The sequence below is a fragment of the Panthera tigris genome, chromosome B1 (assembly GCF_018350195.1).
Source record: "Panthera tigris isolate Pti1 chromosome B1, P.tigris_Pti1_mat1.1, whole genome shotgun sequence".
NCBI lineage: Eukaryota > Metazoa > Chordata > Mammalia > Carnivora > Felidae > Panthera > Panthera tigris.
This window is the reverse complement of record NC_056663.1, coordinates 125,277,791-125,299,898: the sequence shown is the minus strand read 5'-3', so window position 1 is coordinate 125,299,898 and position 22,108 is coordinate 125,277,791. Positions and strand designations below refer to the sequence as shown.

Sequence of the window (22,108 nt, the reverse complement as noted above, 5' to 3'; positions counted from 1 at the left end):
CAGTGTTTACATTAGGTTTGTAGCTGTCATGAAGCTCTTTAGAAAAGAGTACCTAATGTCTGGGATGATTTGGTGAGCATTCTGCATACGTTTGTAGGTAGGAAAAGGTTTTAGTAAAGATCTACATGTTATGTGGTGATAAAGGCCGTGGTTTTTTTTTATCTTATGGAAGAAAGATTGTTTGCATAGCTATTCCATGAGAAATGTTAGAAACTAACAAAGCACGGTCAGCGTTCAGCACTACTGTACCATGACTTAAAGTGACTAACACATAAACCAACATGTGTCATAACACAGTGGTTTCAGACCGCTGGGGCTCCTTGGAGTGACAGCAGCAGCTTGTACAGAGTGGGGAGGAAGAGTACCCAGTAAGTGGGGCTCTATTTTGCCCCTAATCAGTGCAGCCCCTTTTATCTTGCAGATGATTTAGTTAGAAGAAATGATTCCTTTGCTTTGAATACAAAACAGAATGAGTTTGCAAACTGCTGGCGTAGAGGGGTCATCATAGAACTAACTACCCTTTTAAAAACTTAATCTAGGTTTAGCCTTTATTAATTCGTTGGATCCTCTCATGGATTTTTTTTCCCCCAAAGAAGACTTGATAGAATATGGAGAAGGGCACAGTGGAAAAGCCATGGAGATGATGAAATGTTTGGACAATAAAACTCATGAGAAAAGACTAATAGATTGGTATTTTTGTAAAGACTGAGGTGTGACTTACTAATAGGCCCCCAATACGGGAAGGTCTCCACCATTTAGAGGATGGTATTGAAGTTCTCACCTTTAAAATCAAAGCAGGAGGAAATTAAGAACCTCCTGACAACATGAAAAAAATCCCTTCTCTCTTCTGAATTCTTTTTTCTAATCTACAGCCTTTTTTAAGTCTCCTCTACCAAATCAATCAATCAATCAGTCAATCAATCAATCAATCCTATGATGCTTCTCAAATTCCCGGCCTCTCTTCGGTCCTCCCCTGTTAAATTTCTTGAGTTCCATAGAGTAATCTGCTTGCAGAATCCAGTAATTCACAATGTCTTGTGTGATTTTGTGTCTTCTCCCTTCTCTCCTGAGCTCCTGTTTTAAGGGGTACCATTGATCTTTGTCACCAGAAGCCTTTCTTATTGTCATTCCACTGTCCACAGTGTGCAAACCTTTCTTCCTGCTATTTTCTTGATGTGCCTTTATTCCACGTTCATTTTCTTTGTCTGTGGGTTCTGTTCTTGGTCTGTCTCTTACATATTTCCCTACTGCTAGATTTCCTGCTGATACCTGCTTTCCTTTCTAGTTCTCAGTTGTGGTTGATCCATTCTAAAATGTGTGGTGCCTGACATTTCCTTTGTTCCTTCAGTTTTTGGTTTGCTCAGTTGAATGGATTCTCTCTCCATGATATTCCCACTAGGACTGAATCCCGTTTGGGTCCTCTACCATTTTTCTAGATTCTGGAGTGAAGCACTTTGTAGTTTTTGTAGTCTTTGTCTTTTCTATTTTTCCATTTTTTTTCCCTACATGCTGCTGCCAGATTTATTTTCTTGAAACATAATTTTGGACAGCATAATAATTTCATGGTTTCCTATAGCTTTGGGTTCAACTGTAGTATATATTCTGAATGCTTCATTCTTTCTCACACCTTCAGGTGTTTTAACATGTTTTTATCTTTACCTGAGTGCCCAGCATCTCCTCTTTTGTTTGCATAACTACTACTTATCTTTGCAGTTTATTTCTTTGGGACACCTTTTATTATTCCCTTTTAAGTCTGACTTTTAGTTAGTCTTCTGCCCTCCGTGTGACCCTGTGCACGCTGTCATGACATTTCTCATACTCTTGTGCAATACTCATGGACTGCTTGTCTGTTATTCCCAATGAAGACTAAGCTCCATGAAGGTAGATACCATGTTTTTTTTCCTCAAATTTACATCCCTCCTGCCTTTCCTTGGTGCCCATTACACAGGTGCTGCTCCCAAATTTTGTATTAATGGACAGATACACAATCCCTTGTGAACTACAGGTTGAAGAAAAAAAGCATCTGTTCTTAGCTCCAGAGGTCCTACACACTCTGGATTAAATCTACTTTCCTGGTTGTTGTTTTTTTTTTTAATGTTTATTTATTTTTGAGAGAGAGAGAGAGAGAGATAGAATGGGGGAGGGACAAAGGGAGAGGGGGGTAGAGGATCTGAAATGGGCTCTGTGCTATCAGTATGGAGCCTGATGTGGGTCTTGAACTCATGAACCATGAGATCATAACCTGAGCCAAAGTCGGATGCTCAACCCAATGAGCCACCCGGGTGCCCCTACCTTCCTTGTTTTACGTCCTACAAACCCTCCAGTTTGTATGTGTGCTTTTGCAAAACTGATGTATTTGTTTTCTCCATATGTACTGCATGTTTACTGTGCCTTGCATAGTTTCCAGTCTGAAATGCCCCTGCTTCTTCGTGTACCTTAATCCGGTCTCAGAGCTGCCTTTAAGTCACTTTAACCATCCTCTAGCTAGGAATAATGACATCATCTTTTCTACTCCCTGGTAATTTCCCAGCCCTTGTCTGCCTGATAGTATAAGTATATTAGTACCTGCCTCATCTTGCCTATTTGTCACTGGGCATCTTGAGAGCAGGATCCGTGCCAGATTCATTAATGTATTTCCCATTTGACATGACATAGTGAATTATTTGTTATAGGTATTCCAACATTGTTTTGAAGCAATACATCTTGGCAATATCAGAGTAATTGAGGACTTTTCTTCTCTGAAGATCTTAAAATAGGCAAGAAAAGCGAGTGTTATATTTCTGAAACTCAGCTCTGCTAATATAAGGAGAATAAACTAAATGATCTTTCAAATTTCATGTGAACCCTGATTCCAGGAAGCAGAGGGGAGTGCTTTAAGGGATAATTCAGAGCTCTGTTTGGCATATATTGACTTGTTCATCAAGAGAGGAAGGCTTGAGGACACTGGCTCAGCTGTGAAACCGTGGCTGTTGGAGGCACAAATCTCATGGCTAGAGCAGTTGTGGGCCCATTTACTTTTCTGGACCTCAGTTTCCTTCCATTAAATGGAGGCTGCATTTGATAATTTCAGAGGTCCTTTTCACATTTTATTTTCTGTGTTTCAAAGGAACTTTGCTTTTCTCAATTTTTGAGCTTTACTTTTAAACCTTGTTTTATATATTTCTTTGGTTTCTGCTCTTTTCCTGATTTTCCTATTTTGGGGCACGTGCACACACAGAAATCGTTAGAGATCTTATTACAAGTGGGGTCAGAGGTAACCCAGTGTGGAGTTCTCAGACTTCATAAGTGAACTTCCTGTGAGAATTTAATCTTTACCATGGTCTCTACATGGTAAGTGTTCTCTCAGGCTTTTAAGTAATTTCTGGGAGGTTCCCAAGGAAGTTGAGAGCCACAGAGAGAGTGGACTATGCTTCAGAGATTTCCTGCTCGTATAATTTTTTTTAGGCTGTCTTCATTTTTTTTTTCATGCACTCTCTTGAAAATGACGTAAGTGCTGATGTATTTCTTGCCCAACAGAGACTTAATCCAGGTGATGCTGAAGCAGACATCATCGTAACCCCAAATCTCTCTTGGGAGGACAAAACAATGACATGTGAAATCCCTTAAAGGAACTTATCAATCTTTTCACTTTTTACTTTGGAGGATCAAGCAACCCCACTGGTCCTTCAGTGTCAGAATAATATATTTTCTTAGGGGAAAACAAATCCTGGTTTAGAACTTCTCTGCTATTAAATTTTAAATAGAAAAACTACAATGGAGATCAGTCTGTAACACGGATCTCCCAGCTGATATTTGTCAACTTGTCCAAATGCAAAGGAGGTGGAGTGACCCAGCCCAGGGGGCACTGCATTTCCTCTGCGTCCTTCTGATGCCATTAGCACTAACCCTGCCTCTGGTTTGTGTACTTAGTGGTATATTTAAAAAGTGGCATGCCTAAATGACTCGTCGGAGTCCGAGAACTCCGCTGATTAGTGGCAGAATCCCCGCTCTCTGTCAGGGTTTTGCAGCCATGTCCACCCTCTTTTGAAGGGTTTTTAGCTTGAAAGTTCTGTTGCTCAGAAATCCTGAGATGTCTCAGGATTTAATTGTAGAAGCATTGAGTCTTTTTGAAAGTGCAGCAGAAAACTGTCCTCATTGGTTAGCATCTGACTGGGCAGAGTTCAGCGTGGCCGGCCAGCACCACTGTTACCTACCAGATGCTGTAGGAAACACCCAGGGATGTGCACAGTCCCTTCCTCTGAAGGCTCAGGAGGGTCTTTCATGCGTTGGGAGGCTGCTTCTGTCTTCCTACCAGGAGGTTCTGGAGGCTCTACTATGTTTCCCGAGTGGTTAATTTCAGATGTCATTTGCAAGCCTCAAGCAAACCATTGGCTTCCCTTACAAGTCTTATGCCTCCTGTCCTTCTTTCATTGTTCTTGGAAGTTCAGTTCTTCTTGTTTATTTATTGTTTTGGAGTAGTTTATTTTCTTTTTCTTTTTTCTTTTGAATTCAGATCCAAGTTAGTTAACATATAGTACAATAATGATTTCAGGAGTAGCCTTTAGTCATTTATCACTTACATGCAACACGCAGTGCTCATCCCCACAAGTGCCCTCCTTCATGCCCATCACCCATCTAGCCCATCTTCCCCCACCGCACCCCCCCCAGCAACCCTCAGTTTGTTCTCTGTATTTAAGAGTCTCTTATGGTTTGCCTCTCTCTCTGTTTTTATCTTATTTTTGCTTCCCTTCCCTTTTGTTCATCTGTTTTGTTTCCTGAATTCCACATATGAGTGAAGTCCTACGGTATTTATCTTTCTCTGGCTGACTTATTTCACTTAGCATAATACACTCTAGTTCCATCCATGTTTTGCAAATGGCAAGATTTCATTCTTTTTTGATCACTGAATTCTTATTTTTTAAACCCCTTTTTAGATTATTAAAGGTATGCGATGTTTGCTTCTCTTCCTTCCCTATTACCTTTTTATCTCCCTTCTCCCTCTCTCCTTCTTTCATCTCTCTGTTTTAGACACCAGCAACACCCAGCAGAAGACCACCTGCGTGTGACCAAAGGCTTCATGAGCCACAGCCACCTGGTTGGAGCTAACATCTTGATTCCCCAAGCTGGTTTCTCATGGCCACAGTGGGATCTTCATGTCTTTCGTGCACCTCTCCCTTCAGCCGATGGTACAGGGTGAATGTGCACTGTGCCGAACCTGTGGCTTTTTCCTTTACGCAACTCTTCTTGCAAGAATTCCTGCTATGTGTTTATAATTGGGAGGTTTAATGAACCTGAAAAATAGTTAACCCAAAACAAGGTTAAGGCGAAGACTGTGTTTTTAAAAATCTGCTTTATTATATTCTGCCACCAAAATAAAAATCTTTTGCCTGCCCCTGCTCTGGTGCATCATGGCTGACAGTGTAAGTCGTGCCCTATTCCGCAGTCCCATGCTTTGCCCAGGCTCATCCTCCAGCTCTCTCTGGCTCCTTGCTGGAGTGTCCACTTTGAGCCTCTCTGCATTCACAGGAGCTCCACGGTTCCCTCTGCTGGTTACTTTAAGAACTGCAGTGTGCACGTGCCACTCTGGGTACCAGGGCCAGACCCAGGGGGCCACATACGCAGTAGGGAGTGGCACTGTCCATAGACAATAAAACCGATTAAAATTGTCACTGTGCGCCCAAGGTTCTAAACCACGTCAGTAATGAAATCTGTCTTCCAGCAGGTCCTATTGCTTCTCCCGTGTGCCTACTTCATCAGCCCTCCTTGTCACCTTCAGAAGAGGAAAATCTTAGTATTGTATCCTTTCATTGCCTTCTCTTCCCTTCTCTGCTGCCATTGTCTCACAGTGTCAGTGTGCCTTGCTGCCCTCTCCCTGCCTAAAGCAGTTGCCTTGAGGACCCTCGATCACTTTGTATCCCCGTTGGACAAGAAGGAGCCACTGAGAGTGTTTGAATGCTGGAAGGTTTGGTCTCCTCTGTAGACCTCTTACACCACCATGCTGCCACTTTCTTTATCCTACCACTGTCATCCAAATGATTTTGGTCAGAAATAGGAAGTTTGTTTTCATGCCTCTTTATGTAGTCCTAGCTGAGGGCATCCTACATTTTGAGAATCAAATAAAATTACACTTCATCAGCCCTAATCCTACTTAATACACTAGGGAACTCGGTTTCATTCACAGTGCATCTGGGGACCCTAAGGAACTGTTTTCCTCTCTGTCCTATCAGCCTTATATCTTTGATATATGTTCTATATATATGTTTGCTATACCTCCACATAATATAGTGGCTGATTCTTTTCTTTGCCGAACACTCAACTCACTGACGACACTTGACGACACTTTACTGTCAACTCAAGGTTGAAGAGAGCTTTGCTGAGATATGTTGTAGGGCACTGTGTAAAATTTAGTCATGAAATTCATGCCACCAGAACATTTTCCTGATCTTTGTTTCCTACAGAAGCTTAACATCTTGTCATGACTCTAGGTCAGAGGGGAGAACCCTTTTTCTCCCTAATTGACTTGCCTCTTTACCCCCAACCTCCCAAATTACTGTTTATTTTTTATTCAGAAAATTTTAGGTGTTTTTATTTAATCCTGTCCCAGCCCACTGTCCCTAAAGTTCATAAAGAAAAGTACCCAGTAATGTAAGATTCTAAAACAATTTTTTTTTTCCTGGGGAGGAAGTTGCCTGACAACCCTTAATTTATTTTGTTCAAAAAAGATATAAATATAAATATATATATTTATATTTATATATTTATATTTAGATATATTTTTTTAAGTTTATTTATTTTGAGAGAGAGAAGGAGAGAGACAGCGTGTGCACACATAACTGGGGGAGGGGCTGAGCGAGAGGGAGAGAAAGAATCCCAAACAGGCTCTGAGCTGTCAGTGCAGAGCCGGATGTGGGGCTCGATCCCATGAACTGTGAGATCATGACCTGAGCCAAAATCAAGAGTAGGATGCTTAACCCACTGAGCCACCCAGGTGCCTCATTCAAATTATATTTTTATGTTTTTTCACATTCTACTTAAGCCTGTATCATACTGGTACATTAACAGGGATGAAAGCCAATGTTGGATCTAGTAGAAGGATTAATTATTAAAGTGTAAGTAAAAATATCTACCCCTGTAGTTCTCTAAACCCAGTTTTTCAGTTATGAGCCCTTTGTGCAAATATTTCTAACTCTTCTCCATTGGAAGGCAGGAGAGATCATGTTTTCCTCTACAGTGAATGTGGCACCCATGTTTTTGATGGAATGTTTTTGGTTTTTCCTGGTAGAAACTCATCTTCTCTACTTTGGTCCACTTTTGCTCTTCAGAGCCTTATGTTTCCAGCCTATCCCTTAATCCTTGAAAGGTACATTTTTCTTGTTCCTTACCCTGCTGAATTCTTTTCCTTTATAATATATTTAATTAAAATATATTTATATATACAGAAAAGTATAAAAAATAATAAGGCACTCATGTAACAATTGTTATAATGTTAACAAAGTTAACAAGTTGCCTTATTTTTATCTAGTCTTTTTGTTTTTTTTTAATGCAATGTTGAAGATAGCCCTTTTCATTCTGCTCCCTATTTTGTTCCCCTTTACCCGACCCGGAAGTAGCTAGTATCCTGAAGTTGGTATTTATCTTTGCTCTGAGTGATTTTGTGATTTGACCACAAGTACGTGTGGCCGCTGCAGCACAGAGGATTCTTTTGTGCATTTAGAGTTCGTTTCTCCGACTCTGCCCTCCTTGTACAGTATCTGTCTTTTCTCATGAACTGCCCCTTCATGGAAAAGGAAGCCAGGGAAAGCTGAAGGAGCCCTGACCTTTCCTGTTTCCTTCTTCCTCCTTGACCCCTTCCTTCAGTTACTTTATCCCCTATTCTTACATGCTCTGCATGTAAGAATCTCTACTTACGGCCTCTTTTTCTTCCTTTATTCTCGTTCCCCCAGTGTCAATATCCCTGGCTTCTATTTTTGGTCTTGAAGATGAACAAACTTACTTTTTCTCTTCCCTAATTTGGGAGCAGCTAAGATAACGTTACTGAAAACCTGAGAGAGAGCTGCAGTTTAATTACTTTCCAATATAGAAACACTCCTGAGTGAAGAGGGGCTGGAGCTATATATGTCTTGGAGGGTCTGCCCCTTTATAATGTTTGATATGAAGTACTTATAATTGGCGTGTTTGTCATTTAAGTGTAGTGCTGAAGGCATTTGCCATTAGGTTAACAGTAATCTTTTGCAACGTTACTTTGCTTAACAAAATTTTATTTAACCTCTTAGATATTGGTAATGTCTCATTTTATGGTCTATATACAACAGAGATTTTTTAAAAATATTTTTAATGTTTATTTATTTTTGAGAGAGAGAGAGAGAGAGAGAGAGAGAGAGAGAGAGAGAGCATGAGCAGGGGAGGGCAGAGAGAGAGAGAGGAAGACCCAGAATGTGAAGCAGGCTCCAGGCTCCGAGCTGTCAGAACAGAGCTCAATGCAGGGCTTGAACTCATGGTCCGTGAGATCATGACCTGAGCTGAAGTCGGACGCTCAACCGACTGAGCCACCCAGGTGCCCCAGAGATTTTTTTATATTTCTCTTTAAAGTATCTATAGCAAAGTTTACTGTGGACTGGCCTTTTCTTTCTTTCAGTTAAAGTGTATTATTTACCAACCATGTGCACAGCCCATTGTGAATGGAGAGGGATCAGGACAATTCTCTTTAGGGCTATGAAATGATTATGGTAGATAGTTAGGGCTCAAGGAGTTTACACTTTTAGGTTGGAAGACAGATACTTATTCAGATATTCTGAGGGAGGGTATCTATTCACATACTACTAGGGAAACATGAAGGGTGGGGAAAGGAAGGAAGAGAGGGGACAGTCGTGCCAAGCCTGCACATTTTTTGGGAATCTGACGGACCAACCAAATCCTTGATTGTATGTTTGTTCAGTGTTTGAGGGAATGAGAGTGTAGAGATGAACTCTGTGTAGTCTACCTATCAGAAATCTTAATTCTGTCATCAAGTGACTATTACCTTTCAGTTTACAATAGATTGTCTCCATGTCAGACATTCTGTTAGCCCTTCCTGACCTAGCAAATCCAAATAAAGCATAAGAAGCTAAGAGTAAGAATGGGAAGGAGTTGCCTAAAATCTTTATCAAGTGTGGTCACTATATCTTTGGCCCAGATACACTCTTGTGGGGCCCATGATAAGACTGGTCTTGATTTCGTCTCCCAGTCCACGTTCTGGAATATAATTTAGGCCCTTTACCAGTTTCTTTCCATCTGCAAGCCCCCATGTTTGTTTCTTTGTATAGAAACCAGAATTCTCTACCCAGGCCCACCACTGTCTTCCTCTAATGATTCAAAATCATAAATTAGAACACATTAATGAAGTACCTACTATGTGCTCACAGAAGAGATGTCAGTATAATTAAAAGTGGAATTTTTGTGGCATCTTTGAAATCTGATATTTTTCATTTTATCATTAAGCTGCTTCTTGGCTCACTTTCTTCCAAGTCTATATTACAGACTAATATATATTATATAACATATATATATATATATATACACATATATATATATATGCATGTATATGTAAATTTATTTATTTTCATTTTTAAAAATTTACACTTTAACTTTTATTTTAAAAACAAACAGGCTTTCTCAGAGCAGTAGCTCCTAGAAGATCCTGAGGGGCCTAATGAGAATACTGGTGGCCCATCTGTTGCAATAGCTTTATATTAAGGCTTTTAGCTGGAAATGAATTTAAAATGGTTCTAAGGATGAAGCTTTATGCGTTTTAGTAAATGTTAACAGTTTGGAGATCTGCAGAGAGACATCTGCCACCCTTTAAATTTTCCCAAGTGACACTGCATAGTTTCTGTTGTAGACAGTAAAGATGGAGGCAGGGAGATCAAAGCCACAGGTTCTTTCTGAAAGCCAGTAGTGTTCGGGCAAGTTTGGGGTTATTGCCTGTGACCCAGCCTGATAAATGTGATATTTGCTCTGTGTAACTTCCTCATGGAATAGAAATAACACGTAGCTGCTAGAGAGTCAGTGGAGTGTGATGAAAAGGAGAACACGTTCCCTAGGAATTAGGAGATAGCCGGGTTTAGCCACGATCCCCCGCAAATGGCAGTTTTAACAATGACTTTTTGTGTCTTTTCTGTTTAATAGTTTCTTCACCAAAACTGGGGTTTATTGCTCTTCCTAGCTCCACTAGTGTCTGCTGAGAGAATACTAGTTAACCTCTGATACATGCTTCGGACTGTGCTGGTCGCGATTTTACATACCTCGTCTTGGTTAGTTGTCAGCCTATCGAGCAACAGTAGTTTGACTTTACACATCTCCATTCAGAACTCCGGCTGCAGCTCGCAGCACTGAGGCAGTGGTTCCCAAGTGCCATTCTACAGATTGGTGTCCACCCATCGTGAATTTTCTCCCAGTCTATGGGACATCATGGTGAATGGATCGCGTCCTGAAATTTTCATTCACCTACTGATACTATGTTCAGTTATTCCTTTCCTCCTTTTATTAAGAAGTACATGTTGTAGATCCTGCTTATCAGAGTAAAACATTTTCAGGTCTTTGTTGGTTCTCTTCCTCCCTCATTTTTTAACTTGTTTGCACCTCTAAAAACCTCGCGACACTTGGTTTTAAAAATACTGTCTCAAACGAACCACCTTGGCATGTGCTCATGCCAATTTTCAGAGCAAAGCTATTAAAATATGAAGGGGAAGAAGATATTTTAGGCATTTTTAATAGATATATAGCAATTATTCTGAGTGTATATTTGATCCAGTGGCAACGCAGCCTTGTATGTCGTAGCTTCACTCTGCCATCTTCGTTGGGTTTTTACGTGTGAATATATAATACAACTCCTGGCAAAACATAAGTTTCAGGGAAACGTTATTCTGTGAAAGGCTATCCCTTCCCACCTTTCGCTAAAACCCTGTTCAGGAATCCCTTCAACTTGTCATTTGTTGGTCCTGCTCAGTGCTGATAGGGCTTTGCTTTCCTTTTTCCTCAGTGATACCAATGAAGTTGACATACCACCCAACACCCGAGTTGGCACCAAACGCTATATGCCCCCAGAAGTGTTGGACGAGAGCTTAAATAGAAATCACTTTCAGTCTTACATTATGGCTGACATGTACAGTTTTGGACTCATCCTCTGGGAGGTTGCTAGGAGATGTGTATCAGGAGGTAAGTAACAGTGATGCTGTTGGATCTACTACAGATCCTTTCTGATCAGAGATCGGAGTTAGCATATTGTCCACGATTGCCTTTTATTTTCTACCTTGTTTCGGTTGATACAGTCACAGTCCCCCCAGTAAGTGATATCTGACGTCTTAGAATCATCTCGGACTGCCTCCTTCCAGCTTCTTGTCACCAACCTGCTGGACCCCATCCCCAACTCCAATACCCCATTCCTTGTGGCTTCCTCTACGCAGATTAAGGTACAGACAGAAATGTGGGGTGGGACACCCATTCTTAACCTCCCCCCACACTTGACTTTCTATAGTTCTTCTTCATAAAGCAGTTTGAAAACATCAGTTTTTATCAAAAGGAAATGAAAGCATAAGAGTATTACTACTGGTCATGATAAGTTTCCTACAAACAAGGATTCCCTAGTAAAACAACACAAGACATTGCTAAATATTCAGAGGCATTATTAATGCGTGTAGTATCTCGCTTACTGCTGCATCATCTGTCTTTAAATAGATTCCACCACTTTTTAGGCGAGAAGCTGAATCTTAGGCTCTTCATGATCAAGTACCCTGTTTATGGTTACTCTCATGGCTGTGCTTGGTAAGAGACCGTGCTGCTGCTCATCACAGCCAATTTAAACTCACTTTTGTGAAACCCTGAGTTTGCCCATGCTTCTGAAAGTGTGGAGAACACTTCACTGGGGCTGGGGTTCATTCTCAAACCTGCTGTTTACTATCTGTGAACCTTTGACAAGTTACTCAGCTTGATTCCAGTTCTCTCTTCTTAAGAAGGAGGTGAATTAAAGAGAATTAAAACTTCCTGGTACATCAGTAGCTTTCAATACATGTTAGCTCTTATTTAAAATTTTCATTTTGGTGGGTAGGGGCTTAACTTCTATTTGGATTCATATTTAAATATAGAGGAGAAACAGTTAATCAACAGGCATTTAGATTTTGGTGGAAAGATCACGATGCAATGCCTTCTCATCACTCTGGGAATTCTGAGCCTATTAGAAGCTTAATTTAAAATAGAACACGTTCCCTCTAAAGTGAGAGAACTGCAAAAAGGAAAGTTGACATAGGAAATGTTTCCTAACATTATATACGAAGAAGAAAAGAGCAAACCAAAATAGAAGTTAACTAACTGTGCCTTGGTTCATGATGTATAAAGAGTAGATGAGCCTATTTTTGAATACTATGCTTACACTTATGATAGGTTTGTAGAAGTTGGAGGAGTGGTAAGTAGACTACAAGACTACTTCTCTAATTATGTTTTCCTGAACATCTAAAGCAAACAGGTCCACGGGAAACCTGTATTTGGAAGCCTGTGAGCTGGAACACAGGAGAAATGATTCTCAGCTTAAAAACAAGTTAGCCTTATAAAAACAGCACGGTATTAATTGCTTTACTAGGTCTGTCTTTGCCTATGGAGATTTGAGAGGTACTAAAATGTTGCCTTTTCTCTTTATGAGATTGACATATGTTTGTCAGAGACATTCCAGTCCCAGCTCTGCCCCATACCAACTGTATGGCCTTGGGCAAGGTACTGAATCCCTCAAAACCGACTTTTCTCATCTGGATAATGTGGGTAATAATGCTACCTCACAAACATGTTTATAAAAATTTAATAAGTTATACAGCATACTTACCTACATGCCTGATATCTAGTGGGTTCCTAATAAGTGAGTTTGTTTTCTCTTTCCAGAAAGGCAAACACACACAAAACTCTGTTCTCCAACACTTTCCTTTATGAAGATGGTGGAAGTTTTGGTCTTGTCTTTCTAGTCTAGGGACTATTGGGTGACCTAGATACATCTGGATGTAGGTCTTCTAAACCTGGGAAGAAAAAGAATTTTTGAGGTTTCAGACACCATTAAATGGCAGCTAATACGGAAGTTTTGATAACTTAATTGCATATAAGGAGAAAGAAGGAAGGCCTATAGTTCAAAGATAGACTTTGATTAATTCATAATTTTATGTGGTTGGCTCTGAGTTTGCTGTGGTACATATACTTGCTTACCACCATGTTGATAACGACACCAACATTAGGCATTGAGGAAAATATGAGATGAATAAGACAGACGTGGCCCTTGCCCTCAAGGTGTTGCCAGAGCCATTGTCTTAAGAATTAGAAAAAGAGGAAGAACTCAAATGAAGTGTGAGTATCCCCTATGCTTTAGACCCTGTGCTTTCAGTATCTCCTATAGAGATGAAACACAATGGAAGGAACTGTTAATGTAGACGACACATACAGTCATGCTCTGTGGTCTCAGCGAGGAACAAGACAGTGAGTTGGAATGGTCTGAGGAAACTGCTGAACCTTCTCGTCCTTTAGGTTTATATATGGGTTTGAGTTTGCAAGAAAGGGCCTAACACAGACTCCTGCTTTTGTCAGAGTAAACCCCAGCGAATTTAATGATGCACTGGATAACCTGCCAACCTGGCGGTATCATCTTGTTCAGATAAAAGCAATTACGCTTCTGTGATAGATGATTCAGGATGGGGAGGAAAGGTGCTCCACATAGAGTGTTCAGAGCAGTATCCTCTAAGGACAGAGGCTGCTGGTAATTATTGTGAGGAGTTAATCAGATAGGACTGAAAAGAAGATATAAGTAGCCTGCTTTTCTAAAGGACAAAAGGAATAAGGTAGAAAGTAGATACCAGGAAAAATGAAACAGAATTTCTCACGCTAAGTGCCATTTTCCTAAGATGACATAGATTTGTATCTTAACCCTCCTTTATGCAATACCTCTTTTTTTCTCAAAGTAATGCATTTCTTAGAGAAAGTTGGGTGAAACACAGAAAATTTAAAGGAGAAAATAATTAAAAATCAGACAGTTCTTGCACCTAAAAAATCATGGCTAGTATTTTTAGGTGTGTATAATTTTTTGAATTTTAAGTGCGGAAAAGTGCATTCTTATGATTAAGCAGAAAAATGTAAATCTCCCATTTTGTTCGAGTAGGACACACTGCCAAATGTATTATGAGATTCATAATCTCATATTGCAATAATAGAAACAGTCCCATATTATGCGGTATGAGTTTGGGAGGTGCCTGCCAAGTTTGCATTGAGATTTAATATAGATTCTTTTTTTAATTTGGCACACAAGACCCTTTATGAAATTGGAAATAAATTTGAGATGCTTGTTTTACTTAGCTTTGGGAAATTAGAAAAAACCTGTAATAATATGTTTCATTAGGTTTTCTATTTATGTTTTTAATTAGATTAAGTGTCATTGGGGCACATGTAGTTTTTCAAGACTTATTTTGCAGTTTTTCAGCCTACACTTGTCTTTAGTACTGACAGAACTTTTTGAGAACGGTTTGCATGTTGGCCGTTTAGGTCTACCTCATAGAAAGTGACGATAATAATAGTTCAAAAACAACTCATATTGTCAGGTATAGTGGAAGAATACCAGCTTCCCTATCACGATCTGGTGCCCAGTGACCCCTCTTACGAGGACATGAGAGAGATCGTGTGCATCAAGAAGCTACGTCCCTCATTCCCCAACCGGTGGAGCAGTGATGAGGTAAGGCTTGAGGTAAACAGGTGGCTATGACCAACTTCTAAATAGACTCTTCTCTTTTTGCTGAAATTCTGTATATTCACTGCAGGAATCCTCCTTCTTTGTTTTGATGGCGACAGAAATGGTGCTTCACTGCAGTCATTTATGTGGAGCTAAGTGTAGTATGTTAAATTACCTGTTTCTTTTCTCCAATTTGCTTTTGCTACTTCTAAACTATATTGACTGGGTTAACACTTAGCCTGCACAGTGGGTACACATTATTTCACTTGTTTGTGATGTCCTGACATTTGCATAAAGGATGTTCTTTCTGTGTGTGTGTGTGTGTGTGTGTGTGTGTGTGTGTGTGTGTGTCTTTAAAGCATCATGATTTTCTCCATGACAAACCAGCCTGCAACAGTCTCTCATCATGAGGAGAGAAAAGATAGGCATCTGCTGAATCTAGTTTTCTTTACACTGAAGGGATACTAGTTGACTTAGTTGAGCTGCCCAACTGTGCCACGGACCTTTGTTAACAGGCCATGATATGATGCAGTCTGAACAAACCCATATTCAGCCTGGCTCTGAGGACAGTGATGAGACCTGAGCAGGTCTGGAAGGCAGCTCTTCAGAAGGAGGAAGCAAGTTAGGTGGCCTTGCATTTCCTGACTCATCTCCTCCTCCGCTTCCTCTCCATCCATGCTCCAAGCTTGTAAATTCACCAAGTCCTGGAGTGCTCAGGCAGGCTGGAACATTCAGAGAGGAGTTTGAAGCATCCCCAGGGGGGAAATAAAAAGTAACCCTCCCAAAACCCACCCCACCAAACATGTACCAAAGCCAGTGCCAACAAATGGAAAGAGCACTGTATATAAACTAATTCTTGAATGTTAAATGCATTTAAAAATAATCCTTGGTTCATTGTTTTTGTGTCTCATTACTGAAATGCTAAATAATGCAGATGTTTTCCAATGAGCTATGCAGAAAACTTTATGAGATCCTGGAGTTCTGTTATTTTGAAGGTGGTTACAGGCATTGGTATTATTCAGAATCCCTTCACTGAAGATTTCTAATGAAGTGAAATTGTGCTTTTCAACAGGAAGACCAATAATTGATGTGGCACAGGAGAACACAGGAGAAAGTTTTAGCGAGGCTGTGCACAGGTCATTAATCTTGTTAAATGGTACAGTGCGATGCTCTTATTGTAGCAGACAGCTGTGATTTAGGAATAACCATGTTTGTTTGAATAGTATGGAATTAGATAAAAGATTTAAGCTCATCGAGTGTTATAAACAATGTAGGAGTGTGGAGTGGAACACAGACTCCCTGGGTATTTTTGTATTTGTTTAATACGGACTTCAAAGACACTCTTCTACAATCAGCAAAACCACCTGCTTGCTACTGTCATAAGGAATACATGAAAAATGTGTTTTAGTCATTTAGAATTTGTATGAAAAAAGAATTTTTTATGGAATTTTGTCTACATGCTTTTAGGAGTATCTTTTGAAACTATATTTACAGGGTGCCTGGGTGGCTCAGTTGGTTAAGCACCTGAATTTGGCTCAGGTCATGATCTCACGGTTCGTGGGTTCAAGCCCCGAGTTGGGCTCTGTGCTGACAGTTCAGAACCTGGAGCCTGCCTCGGATTCTGTGTCTCCCTCTCTCTCTGCCCCTGCCCCCTTGCACTCGCTCTCTCTCTCTTTTTCTCAAAAATAAACATTAAAAAAATAAAAAAATATATATTCAAACTTCTGAAGCCTCAGACCAAAAGCCAGATATGAAATGGCCACCTTGCTGATAATCCCTGTGTCTCGTGTTACTCCAGCTTTCCTTTCCCTTCCCACAGTGTCTGAGGCAGATGGGAAAGCTCATGATGGAATGCTGGGCTCACAATCCTGCATCACGACTGACCGCCCTGCGCGTCAAGAAAACACTAGCCAAAATGTCAGAGTCCCAGGACATTAAACTCTGATTTGAGGGGAAAAAACAAGCATCTCTTGAGAAAGCCAGTAGATACTCTTCTGTTTGTGGGCAGAGCAAAAGCTGTTCCAGAAGCATCCAGAGTACAAGCCTTGAACACCATCCTGCTTCCCAGTGGGTTCAGCCTCACCTCTCAGGGAGCAGCCTGGACAAAGAGAAGTTCCCAGAAACACGTTCTTACCGTGTCTGTTTGTAGGAGGGAGAAACCGCTTGGGTAACTTGTTCAAGATATGACGCGTGTTGCTTTCTAAGAAAGCCCTGTATTTTGGGATTGCCCTTTTTTTTTTTCTTCAAAAGATGCTTTAATTTTGCCAAAATAGAACAAATAATGTAGATGTTTTAAGGTTTTTACTATTATAGTTTAATAACAACAAAAGGTCTTCCCAGAAATTCTGCCGGAAGGCAAGTTTTAAAATACCTTTTTCCATTAGTATAATTTTGTTGCACTCTTCAAACCAAGAGACAGTCTGTGAAGTTGGAGAACACAGAGTGGAACTCCTCTGAAAATCTCCCCGGTTCTGCCTCCTCAGACCACTTTGGCCAGCCCTGAATTTAGGGGCCGCCACAGCAATGTGAATGCACCTGGGTACAGATGCCACCTGTCTGGGACCTCGTTTGGGGGTTCCTGCAGGTGACCCTTCGTAGCTTCAGACAATATGGAACAAATGAAGGTTTCATGTGACTCTGTGAGAAGTAGTAAGTGTTGATGCTTTTCTTTAGAACCACTTTGTGTTTCTGGTTCTTTTAAGGCGTTTCTGTCACGGTAAAATCCTTTCCTTTTCATTAAACACAAACAGAGCTGTTTTTAGGTGCAGAGAACTGACCCATGCATGTTTTTGATCTCTCAAACGAAAGGATCGATATTACATAAAATTGCCATCAGTTTTGTTGTAAACAAGCCTCTTTAAAATAGAGCTAATTTTGCTCCTGTGTTGTAAGAAAAATATGTCAGTAAGGTAGAAGATGAGGCTTGGGGGTGCAAATGGCTTGTCTCTTATCTGTGCAGGAAAGCCCGCCTTAGAAGCACAAGGGAAAGTATGCCTGTCTTATTTTGTATATAGATAATGACAGTTTCTTTTTGTTGTTGTCTGTCTCTTTTGTGTCTGAGTGAAGGGAAGGAGAGAAAGCATGTCATATTAATTTAACTAAATTTTAATTTAAAAGTAGAAATATAACCTCCAGAGGGGACAGCAGAAGAGAGCAAGTGGAGGGCACAAAATATTATGGCTGCTGTGATTTATTATTCTAAGATAGATATGGATCGAGCATACTCACCCTAAATGATAATTTCACGTCTTAAGAGTGCTGACTCAGTTTATTTTATTTTCATGATGTTCAGTTCACTTGTTAATTAATTTATTTATTTTTCTTCTCTGTGGCACTTGTGCAAAGCATCTCCTCACCTACTCGGCTCTGTGGGGTTTGAACTTTTGAGGAACGTGAGTCAGATCATTGACAGGGCCAATATTCCTCAGCAACAGGAACATAAAGCTTAAAATTGTGCACACCCCTCTCACCTGTATCCGTCTACGTTTCCTTACTGTGGTTTTCTTTTGTTTCTTAGAGATTCTGCAGTGTTTAGTAAAGAGTTGGGGAAGTACTTCTTGGTCTTTTTAAACACGACGTTCCTTCCAGAATACTCCAGGGGGCAGTGTTTTATAACACATTTTCACCAGTTGGTGCCTGAAGGATGGAGGGTGTTTGAAAATGTGACAGCTGCATGAAAAATGAGAAAATGTTCTCCTCACTTCTGGAGTAGGCCTGCAGCTGGTGACTTGTTCAACCTGAAAACGTCTTAGAGCACAGAGTGGTTGTGAGCTGTGCTTACAGTTGGGGAGAACATCAGGAGAAAGAGTGTTCTGTAGTCAGCATTCTCTTCCCAGTGCTTTAGAGCCGCGTTTTGTGTGTAACGAAGATTTTCTTAACCCTTGAATAGGAACAATGTTTGTTTCTGCCAGATTAAAAACACTCATTTCCAAATAGAATTGTAATCAGAAGGCTGCTTTTAGTGAGATTAAAATCACCTGAATCGCAACCCAAAGGTTCCTTTCCCTTGGGTCACATTGTATCCCCTGTGATAGCTTGGAAGGAATGCGTGCGTACAATGAAGTGTGATAATCATCTGAGCCTTGGAGAGAAACTTCAGTGCCTCTAAATTAGATAATCTACAAACAAATAAGCAAACATTGATGCCCGTTGAGTGGGGACGCAGTTGTGTTTCTTGATTTTCCCTAAATTTAAGCGAGGTTGGGCTTACCTCTTAGATAAAAATGTGTGTTATTTTTGGTAAATTTTTATACATAGGTAACTTCAATCAAAATACTTTGTGGGGAGGTGATGATTTGAAAGTAAACTAGATTTGTAGGGGGGACTTGGTTCCAATGAAGAATGGGAAGAAATTAAAATAGTATCCAAATTTCTTCTATATTATTTGTTTAGTTGTTTTGGAAAAATCTATAGCTTGCTTTCTAATCCTCAACCTGATTTACTCACTATGAACATTTAAAAATTAGTCTTGATATATTTAAAAAGACCCATTTAGTTGTTAGTGTCTTTCAATGAGATAGGCATTTATTTATGAGTAGACTATTCTTTGTATCTTACCCAAACCCACCTTATTTAGGGAATACTAAATTGTTCTTAAAGGGACTACCTACTCACTTCCAAATCATACTTTCTGATTTTTAAATTTTTAGTAGCTCAGAAGTGAATTTTGTTTTTTTCTTTTGTCTTTCAATAGAATAAGTGGGAACCTGAAAATTACTGTAGTCAGTTGTTTCCTTTCAAGACTATTTCAAAGACTAAGATTTTCTTCTAATCACTCCCTCCCCTCCAAGGGAATCCTAAAATATTAGTTGCTAGCTAATGTGAGTTTTGTATGCTAAGATGTTCAGGTTTATAGTTTATGTATGTGTGTATATAGTATATAAATATATATGTATATATAAATATTATGTTCAGTTTGGAGTCTGGCACAACTCCATTATGTGGATTAGAGAGTAAAATATTATGGATGATAAAGTACTAAATGAAACATAATATTTATTTATGAAAGCATGTAGTTGGTTAAGTCACAAGTGACAGTGCTATGAACGTCGTGTATGAGGAGACAGGGCTTGGCCTTGCCAGACAGCACCGCTCACAGGCCACTAGAGACTGTTCTGTTTATTCTTCAAACATAAAGCTTCTTAGAAAACATGCCAAGATTTTGTTTCCAGGGAATTCCTTGACACATTTCGATTGTTGTGTACTCAGGTACAGGAAATACTGAATAACGACAGAATTTCGTGTTCCTAGAGTCATGCATAGTCATTAGATGTTACGGAGGTTTACGCCGTTGGTCTGTTCTGGTTCCTCTTTGTTTGTGAGCGGGAAGGCACTGAAGGCAATTTTTTTTTTTAAACTTGAATAGTTCTGCAGTTACATCTCTTTAGAAAACTCGGTCGCATAGCAGTGGAAATGAAAGAAGTGGCATCAGAAGTGGTTTAATTTAGCAATTATGATTCCTCTTGTAAAACAAAACAAAGAACAATGCCATATTTTTTGGAGAAAAGTTGGCAATATATAAGGGGTTTTGTTGTCTGTCTGTTTCAAAAGAAGATTCATTTGTGTTCTTTTGGGGAACCAGTGCCTTATTGAATTTGTATATACTGTAATTATTCAGGACTAGGGAACAAACAATTGTATTTGTTACAAATTGTATATGGCTTTGTTTTAACATTCCCCCCTCCCCCCCCCCCCCCCACTGAAATAAAATGGATTCTTTATCCCCTTGGAAAGAACATGTCTGTTATCTTATACTTGTGCCTGTTTTCCATCTTTGAAAATGTCACATTGTAACAGGCGGGAAGGCAGCCGTGGAAGAAAATGATGCAGGTAAGCTTATGTGTTTGGTGGCGGGAGAGCGAGATAAATGGTCTGATGGCTTCTGTCTTCTCTGTAATTAGGAGGCACAGTCATCTGTTGAGAGCGAGAGGCAAGGTAGGGAAGTGAGGGGTTTAGGACAAGTGAGACAGTTTAAAATTGCGCCGTGGAAAATTGCAGCCAGATGGTTACAGGCAGCGCTGAGGGCCCGGTTCGCGGATGGGACTGACCGTGTGGCTTAGCGGCCGAGAGGGTGGGCTGTGGATTGCCAGGCGGCCTGTGTGGAGCCTCTCATACCCTCAGTTGTGTGACAACAGACCTGTGTGCACCTCACAGAGACTCCTTTTCTGTCCCTTCGAGTTGAGAATAATATTACCTAATGTGTGACGCCATCCTGAAGACGAAGCCCTCCACGCATCCGGCATGAAGTCAGCGCTCAGCCATTGCTGAATATTAGCTGGCGGTACAAAGTCATGGTGCCACTTTCCTGTGTGGTTTCTGTCAGTCCCGAAGCGTAGGCCTGGGGCCTGCAACAAACATTCACTCAGGGTTGAAGGTTTTCGGGCACATGTAGTCATGGATCATGCAAAACGCGGATCACCACCATCCAGGGAGATGGCTGACGTGGCCCAGAGAAGGGATTGAAGAGGAGGCAGCTGGTGGGTGGAGGGAAACTAGGTCCAAGGACAGAGAACCCTTCCGGGGTTGGGGTGGTGTACCAGCAGTGACAGGGGCTGCAGTCCACATGACGCTTCAGAGAGAGAGCAGCAAGGCTAAGGACGGGCAGGAGGGTGCGGTCACAGGAGTGCAGGGATTTAGCTAGTGGACAAGATTATCGATACCGAAAGAAGAACCCAACAGTAAGGCTTTTGGATAGGTCTTCATGGATCCTGGGGCCCCTGAGGATGGTAGCAGTCTAAGGAAAGGAAGCCTGTGAGGCCAAGTTCTCCAGGGCCACAGGAAAATGGGGGATGGTCTATGAGGGCAGTGAGTCCGGACAGAGGCCGGTCGGGCCTGGTAGGCTGAAGCACAAAGCAGTGGGTTCCATGCAAGGGCCGCGAATGACAAACACCCCATCTTTCCTCCCAGCCGTGACACGTGGGGTATGGAAGAAGGAGGCTATTGCCTTTGCCCTGGAAACGGTGTCCCCTTGGACCAGAGAAAGCCCTCTGCAAAGGGAGAGGGAAAGGATTGGGTTATTTCTGCTTGGATTGTGAATCTTGGCAGGTAAGGTAGAAAGTTTAGTTTTGAGGGATCCGTTGGAGACTGGGTCAGGAGAGAAGCCCGGGATCGTTTGGGCACAGACAGTATAAGAATACTCCCTTAGTTACCAGGGACCCCAAAGTGTTCGTGTGACTGGCTGCATTTAGCCAGCTGCACTTGGGCCAAGGGAATTCATCCCAGCACTGGGATTCAGATCGACTTGGCTCACGTTCCGTGGTTTTCACTTTCTCACTTCTGTGGAAGTATAGAATCTGAGCACCGTTTTCTCCCCTGTATATGGGATAAAAATACCCATCTGCTTAGGGCTCTCATGAGAAGCACATGAGATGAATTTGTGAAGTACGTGAAGGCCCCACCCAGCAC

General features: G+C 40.9%; 1 protein-coding gene across 3 annotated transcripts in view; it reads left to right on the top strand.

The window, feature by feature from the left end:
* BMPR1B (bone morphogenetic protein receptor type 1B) overlaps positions 1 to 20,392 on the top strand; it is a 412,007-nt gene extending 391,615 nt beyond the window's left edge. For all 3 annotated transcript variants that reach the window (XM_042984157.1, XM_042984155.1, XM_042984158.1), the window contains 3 exons: positions 10,997 to 11,172; positions 14,577 to 14,707; positions 16,524 to 20,392. In XM_042984157.1, coding sequence (XP_042840091.1) covers positions 10,997 to 11,172; positions 14,577 to 14,707; positions 16,524 to 16,649 — 433 coding nt within the window. In that variant the 3' untranslated portion in view covers positions 16,650 to 20,392. The remainder of the gene's footprint in view (positions 1 to 10,996; positions 11,173 to 14,576; positions 14,708 to 16,523) is intronic.
* Positions 20,393 to 22,108: the final 1,716 nt, after the last annotated feature.